Raw genomic sequence first — 20,029 nt, 5'->3', positions numbered from 1 at the left:
CAATTTGATCTAGGGTACATTTAGGTAAAGGTAAAGGTTTCCCTTTAACATTAAGTCTAGTCGTGTCCGACTCTGGAGTGGTGCTCATCTCCATTTCTAAGCCAAAGAACCGGCATTGTCCATAGACACCTCTAAGGTCATGTGACCAGCATGACTGCATGAAGTACCGTTACCTTCCCGCCAAAGTTGTACCTATTGATCCACTCACATTTGCATGTTTTTGAACTGCTAGGTTGGCAGAAGCTGAGGCTAACAGCAAGAGCTCACCCTGCTCCCCGGATTCAAACCGCTGACTTTTGATCAGCAAGTTCAGCAGCTCAGCAGTTTAATGGTACGTCTACAATGTAGAATTAATGCCACTTTAACTGCCATAGTGCACTACTATGGAATCATGGAACTTATAGTTTGATTTGACAGACAATAAAATTTGAATTCCCATGATTTAAATGCAAAGGCAGTTAAAGCTGTGTTGATTATGATTTTGCCATTTACATAAGGGAAACCATTTTACTATGACATTGAATGGGATGGGATTTGAGCATCCACAGGTTTTGGTATCCATGGGGTTGTGGGATGAAACCAAACATAAGTGAATACTAAGGGTCAATTGTGGATCTTTAATTAAAAAAAAAATCTTTTGTCCATCTCATTTAGTTTTTAAAACATCTTGAACCGTTATAAAAAACTCTCATCTTCAGTCTTCCATATGAATCCACTTCAGTAAACTGTCCATCCAGAAGCCTTTATTTAAAGCTTCCAGAAGGGTTTTCTCCAACCTTGCTGTCTGCTTTTTCATTCCAGTTTCTCTAAGTGTGGTGTTCTTGTATTTCTGATGCCAAGCTGTTCCTCAGCAATCTTAATTCACCCAAAATTTGGCTTAATTCAAAATGAGAACAATTTCAGCCTCTTTGGAATCAGATTCAATTGAATTAAGCCAAATTGTGTTAATATAGCTAAACATCAGGTGGCAGTAGAGTACACATTTTCCTTCAATTTTTTTTTGGCTTGCTGTTGCTAAGTACAGTAGTCTCACTTATCCAACATAAATGGGCTGGCAGAATGTTGGATAAGCGAAAATGTTGGATAATAAGGAGAGATTAAGGAAAAGTCTATTACATGTCAAATTACGTTATGATTTTGCAAATTCTGCACCAAAACATTTTTTTACAACAAATTGACAGAACCGTCCTGAGTCCCTCTACAGAGGTTAAAGAAGAACGGTATATACACCGTAACGTTATATAAGAATTACTGTATTTATGAATTTAGCACCAAAACATCACAATGTATTGAAACAACTGGATTGAGGTGGGAGGCGGGCTGTGTTGGATGAGTGAAGGTTGGATAAGCGAGACGACTATACAACTAACTTCCCCTATTTACTTCTGGTATCTTTTTTCCTGGGAAATTTATTTTGTTTTGGCTTCATAGACAAACAATACTTGAATCCTTTGATGGGTATGTATACTATTAGCTGTTATGATTAATCCATCCCGCAAAATTTAATAGATTTGGCATTTCTTGACTATCTTCTTGAAAGTCCATCAGCAATGTGGGGGAGTTAGCCGTGTCTCCATCTAGTTTCCCGATAATAAATTCAGATTACTCATATCTTCCAACAATAGAAGTTACAGTTTATGGGAGTAATTTTCCAGCAGGCAAGAGTGAGTCTCATAAAGTAAAATCTCTGTTCTTTCTTTAAAATGGCAATTAAGGAGTTCCTTTTTGCTGTGGGTTTAACACAGCTGCCATGCTGGGATGGGTATTTTTTCCTGACCCCTATCTCCTTTGGCCCCCGAGGCGCAAACAAATGCCTTGGTAAGCTATCAGAGGTAGAATCTTCAGGAAAACCTCAGTTTCTTCCTTGCCTGGAAGAACGCTGCCACCGGACTAAGATATCTCAGAACCGGTGATAATCCACAAATGGTGAGTTCTTCCCTAGGCACTTATCAAGAGAGAACTCTACAGTCCACCATCTTTACCCGATCTCTCCAAATCACCCAGTTGTGTTACATGTACATGATACATCACCAAAATACCCAACTATCCAAGTAATGATAACCATGTTTTCCCAGATATTCTGGACCACAGCTCTTATTGTTTCCATTCAAAATTATTACAATATTGATTTAAGTGTATTTTAAATGTGTTTGTGTATTTCGTTTATGCTTTACTAGGATGAGAGGTAAAAGATAATTAGTCATGTTGGCAAAGACTGATATCAGCTGCAGTTGAAAACTCTGGAGGGGTCTAGGTTGAGAAAAAACTGATCTATACATATAAGAATATGTGTGTTTATTCATGCTTACACACAGACACACACTCTTAGCAAAATAACATTTATTCAACCAATGCATTTACAAAACAAATTTCCAGTAACAGACATATATACCTTTATGTGCTCATTGGTGACACATCAACATTGCTAGATTCATTCTTATGTTGAATGAAAACTAGAACAGAGATTCAACAGTGTGGGTATTCTTTATTCCAAGGCTTCAGTTATCTTCATTTTTAATCTTTTGCAAAACTTTTCTCAAACGGCACAGTTCAGAAGAGGAGATGAATAGGCTCATCTATAAATTTCCATAGTATCTGTCACGGTTCTGAAAATTTCTATATGCATGCTTTGCATCAGATTTGCTGTGAGGCACTCTGCCAAAAGGTTCATGATCATTGAAACAGGATTCAAAGACTTCATCTACAGTCTTCTCTGCCATTTCTTTGCTAACTTTTCTAACAGCCAGGATGGAGCGAACAGCTCTGTATCTAACGCAGGCCTGTGAATTGTAAAAGAAAACAAGATCTGGTCACAAGAGGGTTCCGGTTGGTGGCCGCAGGATGGTGGACGTGCTCTGAGCTCTCTCCGGGAAGAGAGCCCAGAGCAACCGGGTTTTCGCTGGTCAGGGGGACGACTCCCCTCCTTTTGTCGATAGTCAGAGGTCGCAGAGGCAAGACCCCAAGGTGTTGTCGGCCGACGGCGTCTGAGAGGTGCCCCCCTCAAGGGGACACCCAAAAGACGTCCGGCAACGGACACACAAGGGTGGACGCAATTCCTCGGTAGGAGGCTATAGCCTTCACTTCCCCCATCGACCACCAACACACCGAAAAGGAAAAAAAAATGAATAAGAATCTTGAAACAAATACAAGGCGATCGGCACCGCTGGGATCTACAGCCGACGAGAAAAAAGGAAAAGAGAGTCAATCTACATGCAAGATGGAAAGATAGAGGAAAGCAACAACGGGACGCTCTATACCAAAAGGTAAAAGGTAAAACAGGGGAAGGAGGAAAAGAGGAAAGGAAAGAAAGGAAAGAAAAGCAAGAGTGGAAAGAGGAGAAAGGAAGGGGACAGAGGAGTGGCGAACGGAGAAGGGAAGAAAGGAAAGAAAGGAGAATACAAGAAAGAGGTGAACGAAGGGCCACAGCTGGGTAGAGCGAAATGCTCCCTCCCATAACAGGGACAGCATAACCAGGAGAGCCCCCATAACCCAAAAGACGACCCTTAAAGGGGCCGACGGATGGGAAATTGGAGGCTAGAGGTATAGCGGGCTGTGAGCATAACTGCAATATATCAATATAAATAAATTCACGAGAAAAATTAAAAGTAACAAGAGATTTGTACAATCCCCTCCCCTACCACCACTCCCAAGCTTACAATACATGCAAATATCCCGGCCTTGAAAACGCGCTGGATTAAGGCGAAGGCAGTAGAAAGACGGTGGTGTTGTTTACCCTACCTTATCTTAGAAGATAGGAGCGTCCTTGAGAAGTCCTCGTGGCCAGCGAAGGATTTAGAGGAGGGTTGGAACCGCCCGCCCTCCACTCCTCCCATCCTTGAAATAACAAGCCACGAGGCGAAGAAATCGCGCGAGATAGCAGAAGACAACGCGAGACTGCCGAAAGTACGGTAATCTCGCGAGAAAGCCCAAACTAACGCGAGCTCAAGCTGATCCCGCGAGAAGAAACGAGACGACGACGAGCAAGGGACGCAAAAAGCAGGAAGTAGGAAAGTAAGAAGAAAACAAACACCTGGACACCCAAAGCGGAAGAAACGGAGGAGTAAGTGGAAAGCCCAGAGGAAAGCCCAGGGGAAAGGGCAAAAAGTAAAGAGTATAGAGAGAGGTAGGACAAAAGGACAAAGCGGAGATATAGAAGGAATCCATGGCATATGAAAGCAAAGCAGTGAACAGTGAATAGAATAAGAAGACAGTGAAAAGAAAGAAAGTGAAGAAAAGGTAAGAGAATTTAAATCAGAATTAACTTAATTTAGAATAAATAATTAAACTCCTACAAACTATAAAATCACTATTGAACTGAACAAATCCATTTCCACTAATTGTAAAGAAAAGCAGCACGTTGAAAGATACAAACTCAGGCTAAATAATCAAAATTAAACTAAAACAAAAATGGCAACACAAAACATTAAGCGAAAAAACCCACAAACAAGCAAAGGGCAAGCAAGGAGAGATTCTTTATGTAAGCAGGATTTACAGACAGAGCCACAGATAAAGAAAGATTCTACGACGGAAGAATCTATATTGGGCAATATTTTAGCAGAGATAAAGAAACTCTCTGAAAAGCATGACAAACAACACAAGGAATTACAATCAGAAATTCAAAATATGAAGAAAGAAATTAAGGAGGAAATCGGCAAACTGCAAGAAGACGTTGATAAGGTGAAAAAAGAAAACCAGAAATTATGGAAAGTACAAGGAAAGGCAGAAACCAAAGTGAACAAATTGGAAACTATCACCCAGAAAATCCAACAACAGACAGAGAAATTGGAATATAGAGAATCCGAATATCAATTAAGAATTAGGAATCTGAAAGAAATAGAAAACGAAAATGTGAAACAAAACATGATTGTATTATTAGCAGAGTTGTTAGACGTGAGCACCGAAGTAATTGGGCAAGATGTCGATAGGGTGTATCGAGTGCCGACAGGATATTCTAAAAAACACAAGACGCCACAAGATGTTGTGATAAGTTTCTGCCGAAAAAGTACGAGAGATGAAATTTTAAAAGAAAACACAAAAAAATCAATTTTCTTCAAAGATCAAAAAGTCACAATTATGAAGGAAATTCCACAACAAATTTTGGCGAGACGACGGAAATTCTCCTTTCTGACGAAAGAATTAACTAGGAAAAGAATAAAATTTAGATGGGAGAAGACAGACGGACTAACGGCAACCCTGAATGACAAGAGATATTGGATAAACAGTGAAGAAAGTGCGAGGGCCTTCTATAACGACCATATTAAAGAAAAAACAAATGAGTCAACACAAAGGAATTTTCATGATGGCAGAAAGAAGGAGAGCCCCAAAAAAAACAACAAAGACTCCAAAAGTGCTGAAGAAATAGAAGATGAAGAAGAAGAAGGAGGAAAAGGTGCATACAAATGGCCTAGGGACACACAAGAAGAAGAGGTTGATGAAAGAGACCTTAAAAGACTGAGAGAATTCTCCCCGGAGAATTATCAACTAGTGGTACCGCAGGAAATGCTGCAATGGGAGATGACTGAAAACAACCATGAATAACAGAAACGTGAAAATATACTCCGTTAATATTAACGGATTGAACTCCCCCTGTAAGAGGAGGAAATTTTTCAGTTCCCTACAACAGAAAAAATATGATCTGATAATGCTGCAGGAGACACACATATCGGATAGACACACCAAACATCTAATTGATAACAAATTAAGAAAAATGTTTCAGGCATCCTACTATGAAAAAAAAGAGGGGTGGCGACGTATGCAAAGGAATGGTTAAACCCTACACAAATATTTAAGGACACACAAGGAAGATATTTAGGTATACAAATTGAAATAAAAAATAAAAAAATTCTTATGTGTAACATTTATTGCCCCAACGGCCCGAAATTACAATTTATAAAAGAACTAGTTAAAGAGATAGACAAAGCAGAATACGACGATTTAATTCTTTCAGGGGATTTCAATGGGGTAGTGGATGGTACCCTAGACAAATACCAAACTACGGGGAAGGCAAGAAAAGGTAATATTAAATCTGGTGTACTACCTAAAAAATTCTTAACACAACTAGATAAATTACACTTAAAAGACGCATGGAGGCATCACAACAACACAAAAAAAGATTATACATATTATTCCGGGAGACATGATTCGTGGTCCCGGATTGACATGACATGGGCTACCAATTCAATAAATTCAAAAATAAAGAAAATTGAGATAATACCTAGAGTGTTTTCAGATCACTGTGCCCAAGAAATAGTAATAAAGGGGGATGATATCCCATATCGGTGGAAGTTAAACGAAAACTTGTTAAAGAAGGAGGCGGATATCGAAAGAAACAAGAAACTACTAATAGAATATTTAAATTTAAATAAAGGGGGCGAGACCTCAAAAATAATCCAGTGGGAAGCAATGAAAGTAGTCATGAGGGGTTACTTGATACAACAAGAGGCTATCAGAAGAAAGATGAGGAAAAAAGAACTAGAAGATATAATGGCAAAACTAAACAAAAATGAAGAACTACTAAAAAGAAAACCAAAGGATAAAAAGTTAATAAATTCCTCTAAAGTACTTAGAAAGCAAATAGAATTAATGCAAACGGAATATTTAGAGAAACAAATGAAATTCACCAGAGTGAACTACTTTCAAAACGCCAACAAAATAGGGAAATGGCTCGCCAATAAAATTAAGAAACGTAAACAAAAGCGAGTAATCACAAAAATAAAAACGCAAGAGAAATTGTACACTGAAAGTCAGGACATTGCAGACCAATTTCTTCAATTTTACAAGGAGTTATATAAAAAAACAAATATCCCTCTGGAAAAAAATTTCAAATTACCTAGAAAATTTAAAAATACCTCAGTTAACAGAGGAACAAAGAGAAATTTTGAACGGCCCAATAACAACATGTGAAATTGATGATGCCATCCACAAGCTAAAACCTAACAAGTCTCCAGGACCAGACGGCTATACTGCCATCTTCTATAAAGTGTTTAAAGATGAATTAGGCCAATTACTAAAAGACATCTTAAACATCAGTCTGGAAGAAAAATTAATACCAAAATCATGGGAAAAAACTAACATTGTGTTGATACATAAAGAAGGCTCAGACCCAATAGAAATTAAAAATTATAGGCCTATATCGCTGTTAAATACTGATTATAAAATATTCGCGATAATTATGGCTGAAAGACTTAAAAAATTTCTAAAAAATTGGATTTCCACAGATCAAGTAGGCTTTCTCCCAAACAGACAAATAAAAGACAACATTAGAATTATTATTGACACAATAGAATATTACGAAAAACATAACGAAAAACAATTGGCTCTTATATTTATTGATGCGGAAAAGGCCTTCGACCGAATTAATTGGAATTACCTAAAATTGTTAATAAAAGGATTAGATATGGGATATCATTTTATAAATGCGGTAGAGGCCATATATTCAAATCAGGAGGCCACCTTAATAATAAACGGAGAAGAGACAAAAGAAACCATAAGTATTACCCAAGGTACCCGCCAAGGATGCCCCCTATCCCCCTTATTGTTCATCCTAATAATGGAAACACTGATAAGGACTATTAATGAGGACCAAACACTAAAAGGAATGAAAATTGGAAAATATCAATTTAAACTAAGAGTTTACGCGGATGATGTGGTGTGCATAACAGAGGATCCGATTCATAATATCAAACATTGGTTAGAGAAGATAGAAAACTTCGGCAATGTGGCAGGATTTAAATTAAACAAACAGAAAACAAAATTGCTGGTAAAAAATATGGATCAAAAGGCAAAATTTAAATTAGAGGAAATCTCAGAAATAAAAATTGAAAGTAAAATCAGATACCTAGGGATAAATATTTCAAACAGCAATATACATTTAGTAAAAAATAACTACGAAATATTATGGGAAAAAATACGTAAGGACTTGAACAGATGGAAACATCTGAACATCTCATTATTAGGTAGAATAGCGATAATTAAAATGACGGTACTGCCACAACTTTTGTTTCTGTTCCAAACCCTTCCGATATTGAGAAATAACTACTTATTCAAAAAATGGAACACTGACGTGACTAAATTTATATGGAAGGATCGAAAACCAAGAATTAGTCTAAAAATTTTAACGGATGATAAAAAGAGGGGAGGTCTGGGTCTACCGGACTTTAGGGCCTATTATGAGGCTTGTAATCTGGTTGCACTGAAGGAATGGGCCATATTAGAGAACAAACCATTATTAGCGCTGGAGGGGCATGAGTTAAGGGCCGGGTGGCACAGATACCTTTGGTATCAAAAGAGAAAGGTGGAAAAAGCATTCAGCGATCATTATATAAGAGCGGCCCTAATAAAAACGTGGGAAAAATACAAACCCAGATTATACACAAAAACACCACTATGGGTCTCCCCAGCAGAAGCCAAGCACAAAAGAGAATTGGAAGAACAGAGCTGGTTAACGTATAAGCAGTTACTAAAAAAGGATGAAATCAATGGGAATTTAATATTAAAATCTATAGATGAGATTAAACAGATAAATAGGAAAATTACATGGCTAAATTATTACCAAATTCACCAAGAGTATAAGGAAGATATGAAGCAGGGATTCAACCAAGAATACGGAATATGGGATCTAGTAATGGAAAAGAAAAGAAAACTAATCAAAGCTGTCTACCAGCAACTACTTACTTGGACCACCGAAGAAGAACAGATTAAAAATTGCCAGGTGATTTGGGCAAGAGATCTAGGGCATAGTATTTTAATAAAGCAGTGGGAAGAGATTTGGAGAATAAAAATAAAATACACAGAAGCTAGCGATCTAAGGGAGAACTGGTATAAAATGTTCTTCCGATGGTATTTTACACCAGAAAAAATCTCCAAATTCAATAAACATGGCTCAAATCGATGCTGGAAATGCGGAAAGGAAATAGGAACGTTCTTCCACCAATGGTGGTCCTGTAAGTCAGTTAAAAAATACTGGAAGGAGATACATAAAGCCACACAAAAAATTATAAAATCTAATTTCCCCCAAGCTCCAGAAATATACCTCCTAGGAATCACTAATCTAAAATTAAAATTAGATAAGAACCAAGAAAAAATACTCTTTTTATTAAGCACAGCAGCAAGAATGCTCCTCGCTAAAGTCTGGAAACTGAAAGTAATTCCAAGTTTGGAAGAATGGTGTTTGAAGATAATGGATATTATCCAAATGGACACTCTCTCACAGAGACTAAAAGGAACAAATAAATATACAAATTGGTCGGGATTCAAAGACTATATAAAAACCAAAGAGCTCCCTCTACACATAGATCTATCTAGCATTTGAAGAAAAAGACCACAAAATCTCCATCGGCTTGGATACATTGAATCAACAAGAGATGAAGACTCCCAAGGGACTGACGGGAAGCTTCGGCAAACCCTCCCCTCCCCTTTCTTACCCTCCCTTCCCCTCCTATATCCCCTAACCCCTTACCCCCCCCCTTCATTTCTGTTGCACCTACCTACCCACCAACTCTTCCATACCCTACCCCACCCCTACACCTAGCATACCCTATACCACCCTACCCTACCTTATCCCACCTTATCCCAAACTGTTGTATCTCTAAGTATAAATTTCAATAAAAAATTATTACAAAAAAAAGGATCTGGTCACAAGCTACAAAGTCTAATCAACCAATACATTTATGTTAGTAAGAGGAAACTGTTTTCTATAAGAAAAATGTTTGGGATCTGCAGAGGCATCTTTTCACAGGTCTGCAAAATTAAGGGTCATAAAAGCTTTCTAAAAATGTGTGCTGGCTTTCTAGGAATTTGGTGTTCTAAATCTACAAAGAGACCCCCTGGTGGCATAGCAGGTTAAACCGCTGAGCTGCTGAACTTGCTGAAAGGTTGGTGGTTCGAATCTGGGGAGCAGGGTGAGCACCCGCTGTTAGCCCCAGCTTCTGCCAACCTAGCAGTTTAAAAACATGCAAGTGTGAGTAGATCAATAGCTACTGCTTCTGCAGGAAGGTAATAGCGTTCCATGCAGTCATGCTAGCCACATGACTTTGGAGGTGTCTAGAGACAACGCCGGCTCTTTGGCTTAGAGATTGAGATGAGCACCACCCCCCAGAGTCAGACATGACTAGACAATGTCAGGGGAAACCTTTACCTTTTTTAAAATCTGCAAAGAAATATACTTGCACTACTTTATGACAAAGAGTAGGCACCTATAACAAACAACCAAATGGCACCACTACTATTTCCAGAACCTCACAACTATAGGGAACATATTGGGATTCAAAGAGGCACCTTAAGGGACAGAGTAAATTAAGCAAGAGGCTGAATCTGGTCCATGGCTTGAATCACTAGGTTGTTGTAGGTTTTTTCGGGCTGTATGGCCATGTTCTAGAAGCATTCTCTTCTGACATTTCACCTGCATCTATGGCAGTAATCCGCACAGGATGCCTGCCATAGATGCATGTGAACGCCAGGAGAGAATGCTTCTAGAACATGGCCATACAGCCCAAAAAAACTTAAGACAACCTATTAAAGGTTCAGTTTATTCTGTGTTTTTCCCCCTGCATACGCTGTACTTTTTATACACACATGTCAAGCACAAGGGCCTGTCCTTCCACATTCTAATTGCTATTGCACGACATCAGTGTGGAACCACAGAGCTCAATACAGACATAGTTTTAGGGTAAAAGTTTTATCTCAGTCTATTTGTCCATATCATCTGCCAGATGGTAACAATTAAAAAAAAAGAATATCCAGGGTGAGATGGGTCCTTAAGAATATTTTGAGCTATTTTAAGGCAGTGGGAATTATACAGTTCTTCCAGAGTGGGGAGAGGGCAACAAGTAAATTCTCTGGGCAGTCGTGGTAACTCTCTGGAGCACCTTCCTATTTACCACTCTACAGTTAACAAACTATATGCAGATGCAATAGGTTAGAACACCAGCAGTTTTTCATTCAAATGTTGGTTCCTTAAAAGTCTCAGATAATACCATCTTTGCTGGGCCCTCTTAACCAATGCTACAGTATGAATGCCCCGAGTCAGGTCTTCCTTAACAGTTACATCCAGGAGCTTAAAACTGGCTACCCGCTCCACTCGATCTCCATTTATAACCAAATGGCTCTTTGAAGGTAGCCATAAGGCTGGTGTGGTCCTCAGTGAAAAAGAAACCCCTGTTTAATATATCAAGCACACTACTTTTATGCTGAGGGAAGATACATATAGTGCATTTTATATTCTCAAAGTAATAAAGTGGTTGCTAATATAGCATTTTTTCACTCTACCCCTTAAATACATACCCAAAAAGAGGGGGGGGGGACAACTTATTTCTCCCCATAGCTTTAAAATTTGACATCTCTACTCCTTTAGTGAAAGCAATTATAGTCCTGAATACTACCCATAGTTTGTAAATCTCCCTCTCTGCATAATGGTTAGCATTAATTTACCTGGTGATGCTGCTTCAATCCAAAATTAAACCGGCTCATTTCATTGAGAAGTGAACAGTCTCCACTCAGGTTGGCAGCTCTAATCTATGAGAGAAACACAAGACCATCAAAACTGAATATAGACAGCTCAGAACAGTGTATCTCAAACTGTGCTCCTCCAGGTGTTTTGGACTTTAACTCCCAGAAATCCCAGCCTTCTTACCAGCTGTTAGGAATGGTGGGAGTTGAAATCCAAAACATCTGGAGGAGCACAGTTTGAAAAATTCTGGCTCAGAGAAAAACGATGCTTCTTATGGAAGGAAAAGATTCCCAAGATTTCTCTATATACGATGCCAGTAGCTAAACTTTAGTAAACACAATGGCTCAGTGATCTCTTTTGTAATCTGACTCATAATTAGTTTAAGAAACATTTAGACAAGTCAATGAAGGAAAAAGATATGATTGAGTCCACCTGGTTGTTCACACAGACACTTACTTAAAATTCACCTACTGCACCAAGAATGGTCTTCTTGGTAGTATGTATTAAAACAAGTAAAAAATTAACAAAAGTCTTCTAAATTTACCATTGATGGATGCTCCTTTCTTTCAGCAACAGAGAAGAGAAAATCTCAACTAGGTGCATTCTTTCATTTTATACAAAACTAACTCAAACATACTATGGCAGGTCATTTTTAAAATTGAAACACTGGGATTTCAGAACTGTTAAAATGACCCCATTTAGCACTGTGTGAACTTGGCATCTATTGCTCTTGATAAAACTGAAGATTGAAGGAAAACCATGGAATACATTCAAATGGAAGTGCAATGATAATTCGAAGCTATGTATGCAGTATGCTTCTTTTTTTCATGTCAGGAGCAACTTGAAAAACTGCAAGTCGCTTCTGGTGTGAGATAACTGGCCGTCTGCAAAGATGTTGCCCAGGAGACACCTAGATGTTTTGATGTTTTACCATCCTTGTGGGAGGCTTCTCTCATGTCTCGCACGGGGAGCTAGAGCTGACAGAGGGAGCTCATTCATGCTGTTCCTGGATTCAAACCTCTGACTTCAGTCCTGTCGGCACAAGGGTCTAACCCATTGCGTCACTGGGGAATGCTTCCTAAGAATGTTATTAATTCAAATGTATGTGAATGAAGAATTTTAACTTACCTCTGAGCAAGCAAGGTGTTTCATATTATTGAACCAGTCCACATGAGCGCGGCAATGATCGAAAGCATGGATGAGCTCATGAGTCACCACTCTGTCCATATGAGATTGATAATGAATATTGTTTTGGCACAAAACAATCTACCAAGGAAATAAGAAGGAAAGAAAACTCATGAGAAAATCGGGATGTTATATTTAGCTACAAATTGTATATGTTTTTGTACACCTAAACAGCGTGCTTTGCTTTCAATCTTTTCCTGTTCTCTATGTAGCACTAATCAACCATTCATTTGAACTGGCAAGTCAATCTTTAGAGACAGTCAAAGTCTATCTTATACCTCCCTAGGACCCACATTTCACTAATCAGACTACTTATAGGTAGGAAAAGATTCAGGGGGCATCTACACTGACCATTTTCAGACCAATATTGAAGAATTGTCTTCTGTGCAGATAATTTCATAGAAATCCTGGAATCAGCTTGAAGCCCAGATGGCAATTACACAAACTACAGAATACTGAAGTTTGAAGTTAGCTTAGAACTGCATGAAATGGTCAGTGGAAACGGGGCCACAATCCGTTCCCCAAATATACTACCTGTTATATGGTGCAAGTGGGGAATAGGGTCACAAAGGTGACACCATACACCTTGATCTGAAGTGTGACTGAAGCAATGCAATACAAAAACATGTTGTTTTCCTCCACAATTTTCTACCTCTGCTTTTATTCTCTCCTTTCTGTTGGATGAAGGCTTGCTATGTCATTAGGCTGCCTGGTATAAACTAAGTCTCTCTCCCCCCACTAATCTGCTTTAAAGGAGTCAACATAAGTATGGAACAACTCTGTTGGGTTGCCCTGCCATACGCCGAAATCCCCATTATGAAACCATTAGACCCGCACTATCTGTTCTTCTGGCTATACTAAATTCACTGAACTCACTGTGGTTAAAATATGTAACTCTACATTGCCCTTTATACATATATATTATTTATTTATATTTCTATCCCGCCTTTGTCGAACCCAAAGGTGACTCAAGGCGGCTTACAACCCAGTAGCCATTCAATGCTGTAACCATACACAATATAAAATTTAAACATTTACATAGATTTATCAAATTATACAATAAAAACCAATATTTTTACTGTTTATCACGCTGTCCAAAAAACATCGTCTGAGCTATTACATATTTCAGTTCCATATGAATCCATATTTAACTATTACACTGCATTCCCAAAGGCTTGTTCAAAAAGCCATGTATGATGAAATGTTATAACTGCCATAGGATGAATGAATCACAATTTCAGGTTTACAGAAAATTCAAACTGATGCATACAATGTCAAATTTAGGAAGCAATTGTATACACCATAAGAGGGCACATTGGGGGCCATAGAAGTAAATAAACCTTCCCTTATCTAAAGAAAGACAAGGAGATTTGTGCACACACACAAAATCCACTTGTAGAAGTCAGATAGTTGTTGAACTGTCACTGCCAGGGTTGTTTGGGGGCCAAATGAGGGACAGACATGAGGCAAAGCTCTCCCTCTTGAGACATGATCTTGGAAGACAGGAGAAATCACACAGCATTAAGCTGAAAGTGCTACTTTTCTATTCCCTGAAACCATATAAAGGGAGAAGGAAAGGGGATCAAAACTCACCTCATCCCCTGTCTGCCCTGAGACATGAAAGTCTAGTAAGACTTACAAAGAAATTGGACTTCCATCTCAGATTTTCTGATTGTTGTTATTGTTGTTAACTGCTACTGACTTTGACTTATAGAGACCCAATGGATGAGAAATCTTCAAGTCACTCTACCATTAACATTCTACCTTACCAAACATTATTGATTTTTCTAGTGAGTTGTGTCTTCTCATGACATGGGCAAATATATCACAAAATACTGGCCTGCTAATGATTTTGTTCACCACTATAATGAAGCAAAGTAACACCTCAGAGACGTCATGGTGATAGCCAAAATACTGAATATTAAGCATGCCTTCAGTTTAAGCATATTTTCAGTTAAAGCAATAATTTTATTTTGCTATCACAGAAATACATGTGATGATTTAAAGCAACCAGAGCTGACTGCTCAGTAATTTACCTGCGATGTTGAAGAATCAAATCCTCCACTGACACATCCATCACAATCTTCACATGAGAAGTGTCGGTCTTTGAAAACAGTGCTTAAAAATGCAGGAACAATATATGTAAGATTCAAGTATAATGACCACCTTCAACCAAAATGCATCTAATGTAACTATAGTATAAATACAATTGTGTAAGGCCAAAAATGAGCTTACCAGCCAGAATTCTTCATAGCGTCAAGTAACAGTTTAGCATATGGATCTAGAAAAAAAAAGTATTTATTCTAAGCAAGTGTCTTCTATAAAGCAAAGGCTCCACTCTACATAATTTAGATTATCAGAAAAAAGAACATTTTTATTGCCATAGTTCATTGTTTGTTCGTTCCAAGTATCAGTAAAACTTAAAGATGACACAGGTCATATGATAACTGACTGGGCTAATTCACTGAGTGGCTATCACCTACTTCCTTGCCAATTTATGGTTACAAAGAAGAAAATCTCACTACATTAAAAGTGGCTTTCTCCCAAGCAGATGTGTATAGGGTTGCAGCATGAATATCTAAGAGTAAATACGAGAACATTTTACATGTCAGTGTTACACCATGTTAAACCACAGTCTATCACTCACAATCTGGAGGTTCCCTACTCTTGGTGACTTCCCAGGATTTAACTTTTAAAAAAAGAACAACGTTCATCCATACCAGCTTTGACTTCAGGAAGAAAAAATATCTATGTCTAGAAGAGAATTGAGAACTTTTGGCTCTTTATGTAGGTGAGCCTAGTAAGCTATAGAACTGCATAATACTGCAGTAGTAACATCCATAGAGATTGTGTGTGCTTGTGCCTTGAAGCTACAAACAATTTATGATGACTCCATAAATTATTCACAGGTTAATGAATGTGGGATTAGAGTTCAATCATAGTTCATCCAAGATAAATTACTAATTCCTCCTAATGCAAAATATAAGAAGTACAGCTCTATATGAACTGACTTCACAATGCATTATTCATACAAACCTAAAGTAGCCAAAGATTAAAACATATATCCTCTCTCAGATTACATTATGTAACACAATTTTTGTTCCTGGGTTATAAATGTCATTTCCTAATTGGTTCTATCATAAAACATGTAAAAAGTTTATTAACCTGTAAAAAACTTTGTTTTTTTGGGAGGGAGGGGACATACTGCAGCACATTGTAGCTGTAGTATTTCAATGACTATCTCCTAGAGTCTCAACCAATTTCAACACAGTTTGTAGCAGTCACAAAAATGAAGTTTCTGGAGTATAACAACTACTTTCAAAGTAAGTACCGCCACAATTAAACAGGAAATAACACTTTCAAACCAGGAACAGAAAATCTTTCAAATTTTGTTAACCTAGTGGGTGAAACAACAAAAAGATAACACCAGTATTGATGACAAAAGTATATATTAACTGGGAAAGGACATGAAATGTTTGCTTTACCATTTTGATGAGATTTTTTTTCAGAGCAGTCAAGAGAACTGATGTTAACTATTAACTTGGCAAGATAATAATCATGACTATATGCATGTCCATGGAAAAGGCTAAATCCACCCCACCCCCAAGTTAAAAATTAGTTTTCTAAACTTCTTGTAAACAAAGTCATAAAGAAAAACTGGCCCTTCTATTGGGCAAATTGAAACAAACCCCTTAAGCTGAGTAAGGAGGCAGTAAGGGCAGGTGTGTGGCCATTCTTCCTGGGCCCAGTGGCTAATGTCCTCTGTGGAAGCACAGATATATATATATATATATATATATATATATATATTATTTATTATTACACTTGTATACCGCTAATATCTCAGCCTAAGTCGGCGACTCATTGTGGTTTACAACATCTAAAAACAACAATATTCCATTTAAAAACATAAAAACACATATAAAATACAGAATTATTGGGCCACCAATAACAATCCAAATGCATCTCGTAACTGGAATCACAATCCAAATTCGTCGTCTGTAATTACCAATCCTTAATCGTCAAAATTCGTTTCGTCGGATTATCCGAATGCTTGTTCAAACATCCATGTCTTTAGTTTTTTCCGAAACGCCATCAGCGTTCTGTCACTTCTGTCACTGACTCTGTCCTTCTGGTCTCAGTTCAGATTAAATATAAATAATATATATATGCGCAAATATTCCTGAATTTTTCAAAAGCCCAAACATCCCTGATCTCAAGTACTTCAGGTAAGGGATACCCAACAAAGCTGGAGGGGAACAAATCACCCAAGAGAGGCAAGGATATTGACAAGCTGGAACATGTCCAAAAAAAGAACGGAAAAAAAAGGAACATGTCCAGAGGAGGAGAATCAAAATGAAATGAAATGCAAAAATTAAAATATGAAATGTACGATAGGGTGGGTGACACCTGACTTGGGAAAGGGATCTAGGAGTCTTAGACCACAAGGTGAACAGCTTTAAAAAGCCAATGTGATTCTAGGCTGAATCAATAGGACCATAGTGTCAAGATTGAGGGAAGTCATAGAGCCCTTCCACACAACGCTATATCCCAGAATATCAAGGCAGGAAATCCCACATTATCTGAATGTGGACTCAAATAACTCCATTCAAAGCAAATATTGTGGGATTTTCTGCCTTGATATTCTAGGATATAGCACTGTGTGGAAGGGCCCATAGTCCCACTCTATTTTGCTTTGGTTGGACCTCACCTGGAATACTGTGTCCAGTTCTGAGCACCACAATTCCGAAAGGATATTGAAAAGGTGGAATGTGTCCAGAGGAGAGCAACCAAAATGGTAAAAGGTCTGAAAACCAAGCCCTACGAGGAGCAGTTTAGGGAGCTGGGTTTGTTTAACTTGGAGAAGAAAAGGCTGGGAGGGTAAATTAGAGCTGCGTTTAAATGTTTGAAAGGATGTCACATTGAGGACAGGGCAAGTTTTTATTTTTTATTTTATTTTATTTTGCTGTTCTGGAAAACAGGACATAATTGAGCATGGATCTAAATCATAGGAGAAGATATTCCATCTAAACAACAGGAATAATTTCCTGATGGTAAGAGCTGTTTGGCAGTAGAATATGTTGGCTTGGAGCAGTCCTGTCTGAAAGCAAGACACATTTAGAAGTTGCCTGGTGGCCTGATTATCATAGGGCCCCCCTGCTAATCTATGCACAGACCAGAATGTAATATCCATATTTCAGTCACCTGCCTCAACATTCAAATCTCCTGCTAACTCTGAAGGGAAAAAATATCAGCTGTAGTGAAGTGTGTAGTTTGCATTCACAAGAGAAATTTTACTGTTTTTATAGCTTGCAATGTTATGGAAGCAGAGTATTGCAATGCAATGGATTCGCGGGAGGCAATTCACAGCCGTGAACCATTGCTGACACTGCACATTTCCATTAGTAAAAGCAGAGCCTCCTTTGTTTGTGCTCCAAGAAGTCTATAGGTGTGCCGAGATGTTAGAGGAAGTGTAAGAAATTTAAGTCTAGAAAAAGAAACTGTAGAGTTATTACGCAATACCAATAAATATACCGCATTGATTCAAATCTAAGGTAGGGATTTGCCACGGGGGGGGGGGGGGGGGCTCATGTTTTTGTTTTAATGGTCTTACCTCCAAGATAGGAGGAGAATGAGCATGAAGGGTCCCAGCCCCAAACAACTTCATGACATTTCACCCACAACTACTTCACTTCCATGAGAGGAAAAAAAGAAGAAATGGGCACAGCGCCAAACAGGTCCATTTGGATGGATAACTTCCTTACCTCAAAGAAAAGAGGAGGGGGACAGCCCCTAATGGCGCCATTTGGGGTTTCTTTTAATTGACCTCGGAGAGGAGGAGCAGGAAGAAGGGCCCCAGATACTGCTATTATTATTATTATTATTATTATTATTATTAATAATACCCTACTTTTTCTCTCCAAAGCAGCTTACAATAAAAGCATTTCAATACAATTCAAAATCTAAATATATTTCCTATCCTATTTGTCGTTGACACACTCCTTTGGGCTTCACGCAAATCCACCATTTGTCAAAATATACAATCTTTTACTTTTCCATTTCTGGCCTAAATATTGGTCCATCTCATTGAAAACGTGGTCTGCCCAAGGGCTGCTTATGGTGTGTGTGTGTGTATATATATATATACACAAACACACACATACACAAACATATACATTGACTACAGCCTAAAAAATGGATTTTAATTGAGATGTTAATTCTATTGAACATTTAAATTATGTTGGGGTAGTCACTTATTATGTTGCTGCATGCTTTATAATTTTTCATTAGATGTTGTGTTTTGATTACTATGTTTATTTTTATGGTTGTAATGTTTTTGTTTAGATATTGAATCCCAATCTGGGAAAAAGTGGGATAAATATAAATCATAATAATATACAAACATTGTGGTATTGTGTCATTGAAGGCTTTCATGACCAGAATCACTGGGTTGCCGTGAGTTTTCTGGGCTGTCTGGCCATGTTCCAGAAGCATTTGCTCCTGACATTTCACCCACATCTATGGCAGGCATCCTCAGAGACTGCTTTGGAAACTAGGCAAGTGGGGTGTATAGATCTGTGAAACGTCCACGGTGGGAGAAAGAACTCTTGTCTGTTGGAGGCAGGTGTGAATGTTGCAACTGGCCAGCTTTATTAGCACTGAATAGCCTGGCAGATTCAAAATAAAGAACAACAGGGGAATTCCAGGCCAGGGCCAGCTAACACCTCCCAACAAAGGATTCCCCCAGGCAGGAAGCAGCCAGGCTTTGAAGCTGCCAGGCTATTCAAAGCAATAAAGAACAGCACTCAGAAAGCAGGGGAATTCCAGACCAGGGCCAGCTAACACCTCCCAACAAAGGATTCCCCCAGGCAGGAAGCAGCCAGGCTTTGAAGCTGCCAGGCTATTCAAAGGTAACCCTACACAATTTGCCTGAGCCTCTGCCAGAGCTTTCTCTACCTCCCCCTACTAAGACCCAGGGCACCTACTGTTCTCCAGGGCGATCTTCAACATAACTTGGCACTTGTGGTTGAAGGTGAACAGGCTCTTATAGAGGAAGCTCTTCGGGGCCTTCTTCTCGCCGCGGTTTCGCTCCGGGAACAGCCCGTAGCCGAAGTCATCCTCCTCTTCGCTGGACCCACGGCCGCTCTCCGGTTGCTCTGAAGCCATTCCAGCCCAGCGGACAGGCTTCGCGTTGCTTTTGCTTTTATACCTTCCCGGCTACCGTATCCAAAATGCCACGCGAGTCAGCTGACTGACGCACTGGTGATAGTAGGAGAGCTGGGTCCGGAAGCGCCGAGCGTTACGCACATTCCGCAACGGCGGTTGTGAATAAGGGAAGGGGAGAGCGGCAGGCCTGCCGCTCTCCCCTTCCCTTATTCACAACCGCCGTTGCGGAAT

At 38.8% G+C, this 20,029-nt stretch overlaps 1 protein-coding gene across 1 annotated transcript; it reads right to left on the bottom strand.

Annotated features, from left to right (window-relative positions):
* Positions 1-2,325: 2,325 nt before the first annotated feature.
* Positions 2,326-19,934, bottom strand: ATP23 (ATP23 metallopeptidase and ATP synthase assembly factor homolog). The gene is made up of 6 exons (XM_060777553.2): positions 19,618-19,934; positions 14,867-14,912; positions 14,668-14,749; positions 12,575-12,712; positions 11,428-11,511; positions 2,326-2,780 (listed from the first exon to the last, which is right to left on the bottom strand). Exons 1-6 carry the CDS (start codon positions 19,796-19,798, stop codon positions 2,577-2,579), a joined length of 735 nt encoding a protein of 244 aa, XP_060633536.1. The 5' UTR covers positions 19,799-19,934; the 3' UTR covers positions 2,326-2,576.
* Between the last annotated feature and the right edge of the window lie 95 nt (positions 19,935-20,029).

The sequence above is a fragment of the Anolis sagrei genome, chromosome 5 (genome assembly GCF_037176765.1).
Source record: "Anolis sagrei isolate rAnoSag1 chromosome 5, rAnoSag1.mat, whole genome shotgun sequence".
Classification (NCBI taxonomy): Eukaryota; Metazoa; Chordata; class Lepidosauria; order Squamata; family Dactyloidae; genus Anolis; species Anolis sagrei.
This window is presented reverse-complemented; position numbering and strand designations above follow the sequence as displayed.

Excerpts from the sequence above, each read along its gene's own strand:
- ATP23 (XM_060777553.2), bottom strand. The coding sequence starts at position 19,798 with ATGGCTTCAGAGCAACCGGAGAGCGGCCGTGGGTCCAGCGAAGAGGAG. Across the intron at positions 11,512-12,574 it reads AACACCTTGCTTGCTCAGAG|ATTAGAGCTGCCAACCTGAG; the intron begins GTAAGTTAAAAT and ends TTTCTCTCATAG. Across the intron at positions 2,781-11,427 it reads GATTGAAGCAGCATCACCAG|GCCTGCGTTAGATACAGAGC; the intron begins GTAAATTAATGC and ends TACAATTCACAG.